General features: G+C 41.6%; 1 protein-coding gene across 1 annotated transcript in view; it reads left to right on the forward strand.

Annotated features, from left to right (window-relative positions):
- The window catches only part of efhc1 (EF-hand domain (C-terminal) containing 1), a 9990-nt gene that overhangs the window by 7377 nt on the left and 113 nt on the right, over positions 1-2500 (forward strand). Inside the window, exon 9 of the mRNA XM_076271940.1 lies at positions 513-701. Within this exon, the coding sequence (XP_076128055.1) occupies positions 513-701 (189 nt within the window). The remainder of the gene's footprint in view (positions 1-512; positions 702-2500) is intronic.

The following is a 2500-nucleotide window of genomic DNA, read 5'->3' on the forward strand; positions in this document are numbered from 1 at the left end:
GCTTGTTTAAAGTGAGTGAAGTTAAGTGAGTTAAGTGTAAAAGCTATAGCTTGGAGTTAAACAGCACAAAGAACTCCTTGTTTTGAGAGGCAATATGATCTGATCTCATGCCAGATCAACACAACTTTAAAGAACTTTAAACACACAGTACCTCGTACAGTATATGGATAAGGCCTTGGGCTCTAATTGGTTTGGCAGGCAAAGTGCAAAGTCTCTCAGCAAGCACACATATATATATATATACAGTATATATACTGACTCAACCATGTTTGCACTTCAGTTTCTTACCCATGATGTTAAACTAGCAATTTGATTTTGTCTAGTTATTAAATTACCTTTAGTTAGACTTAAGATTATTCAAATTAGGGCCCCTTGTCTTAGACTGAAAGAATTTGAATGGAGATCTCCACTGAAAATAAGCATATAGTGTAGGATTGGTCCTCATCCATGTACGGGCAATCGGCCCCTAAAAATAAACTCTGTTCAAAACCTCTCTCCCCGCGCTCCCTCAGTCTTCAAGCACCGTTTCCTGCTGACCGACGCAGACCACTACGTGTTAAAGTACCTGGAGTCGCAGGCCGACCGCATCCCCTCGGAGACCCTGGATTCGCTGCGGCAGAGGCTGGGGGTCAGCGCCCTGTCCGGTGGCCACCTGGAGCAGGGCTATAGCGAGGCGACCGGAGAGGCCACTCAGCCCACAGGTACCGGACCAGCGGAATGCTGCCAACATACACACCAGTTTCTGCTCAGTCCATTAGCAGCACTGGGGAGAGGTGCACACAAACACACACACACATACAGTACACACAAATACACACACACACACACACACAGTACACACACACACACACACACTCACAGTACACACACACACACACACACACACACACATATACACACACACACACACACTGGGGAGAGTTGGCTGTTTATAGTGGTTCCATTTTTTTTTTCTTTTTTACACACCCAATTAATGTGTTCTGTTTCATTCTACTAATCATTGATTAAGTGAATAATAGACCAAGCCTAATTAACTTGTGTGTGGCAGCAGTGTGATGGGCGCATGTGCGGCCTGTGTCGCCATTTTATTGGTTTGCCTTTAAACTACTCCTTAGGTCAGTGATTATTTTAGTGGATCAGCACAACACTTGACAAGCATTCAAGCCTTGTATTATGCCTCTGCGTTGATTGCAAAAGTACATTTGGTTATTGCCCATCTTAATGTGTACACGGCTGGACTTGCTTTTGTAATAGCTAATTCCTCTGTGGACCTTGTGCAACCTGGGTAGTCCTGACGAATGAACTGTTCACTCTGAGCCTCTGATGATTGTGTAGCCATGCTGCTGAGCTGAAGTAATGTTCTTAAAGATTCCTGGCTGTTAAGACGGACACTGTGGGTTCAATTCCCGGCTTCCACCTTTGAGCAAGGCACTTAACCCCGAGTTACTGCAGGGAGGACGTCATAGCGCCCGCCCGTGCAACATAATTCACATAAGTTGCTTTGAAAAAAGCGTCAGCTAAATGAATGAATGTAATGTGATGCTATTTTTGGTAGTGAATGAAAAAGGAAGTCTGAGTGGTTCACACAAAAGGTCTCATGGAGAGTATGACTCAGAGTGCTCTAACAGAAAGAACAGGTTGAACACAATTTGACATTTACAGTGAACAGTGGTGGTTATGAAAATGTAAATTAAAATGTTGCTTGAACTTTGAGGTATTGAATTTCTGATCTATCTTTAGCCGAATCTTCAGAGCCGGACAGTAATGGAGTACAATTTTGAGGGATCTGTACTTTACTCGAGTATCATTTTTGGGGAGTACTCATGACTTTCCTCAAGTACATTTGAGAGACAAATATTGTACTCTTTACTCCGCTACATTTCTATCCATAACCGTGAGTACCCGTTACTTCTTCTAAAAAAAAGGAAAAAAGAAAAATCTCGGAAACCCTCAATTTGTTGTTTCCCTCTCAAACGTGATTGGATTGTGCAGGCGCCATTGATTGGGACAGCCTATCAGCAATCACCTTCAGCTTTCCGCCAAAGTCAACTCCATGGTCAGATTTAGATAAGATACGAAACCATGGACGAAACAATAGATGAAAACGCAGCAGGTTACTGGAAGATGGAAATTACTTGATTTTACTTTCAATTCCTTTTACATTCTCCAAGGTATTAACATTAACATTTTTCATAACTCCATGTAGGACGTTTCTGTACATAAATGTAAGCACTGTGGCAGTAGTAATGCAATATTTAGAAAATGTACTCTTGATACTCAAGTACTTTTAAAAACAAGTATTTCAGTACTTTTACTTAAGTAGACATCTGACTGTTGTACTTTTACTTGAGTAAAATTTAGCAAGGGGTATCTGTACTTATACTCAAGTAATGAAGCTGTGTACTCTGTCCGCCTGTGCAAATCTTCAACAGGTGTTTCCTCTATACGTAAGTTCAGGGTTTGGTTTCAGATTTTGTTTTTTTTTGTGGTCTATTGCATT

This window comes from Alosa pseudoharengus, unplaced genomic scaffold, assembly GCF_046254945.1.
Source record: "Alosa pseudoharengus isolate Yale_2024_CS ecotype anadromous, Long Island Sound unplaced genomic scaffold, YU_APseudo_1.1 YU_APseudo_1.1_scf_7, whole genome shotgun sequence".
Lineage (NCBI taxonomy): Eukaryota > Metazoa > Chordata > Actinopteri > Clupeiformes > Clupeidae > Alosa > Alosa pseudoharengus.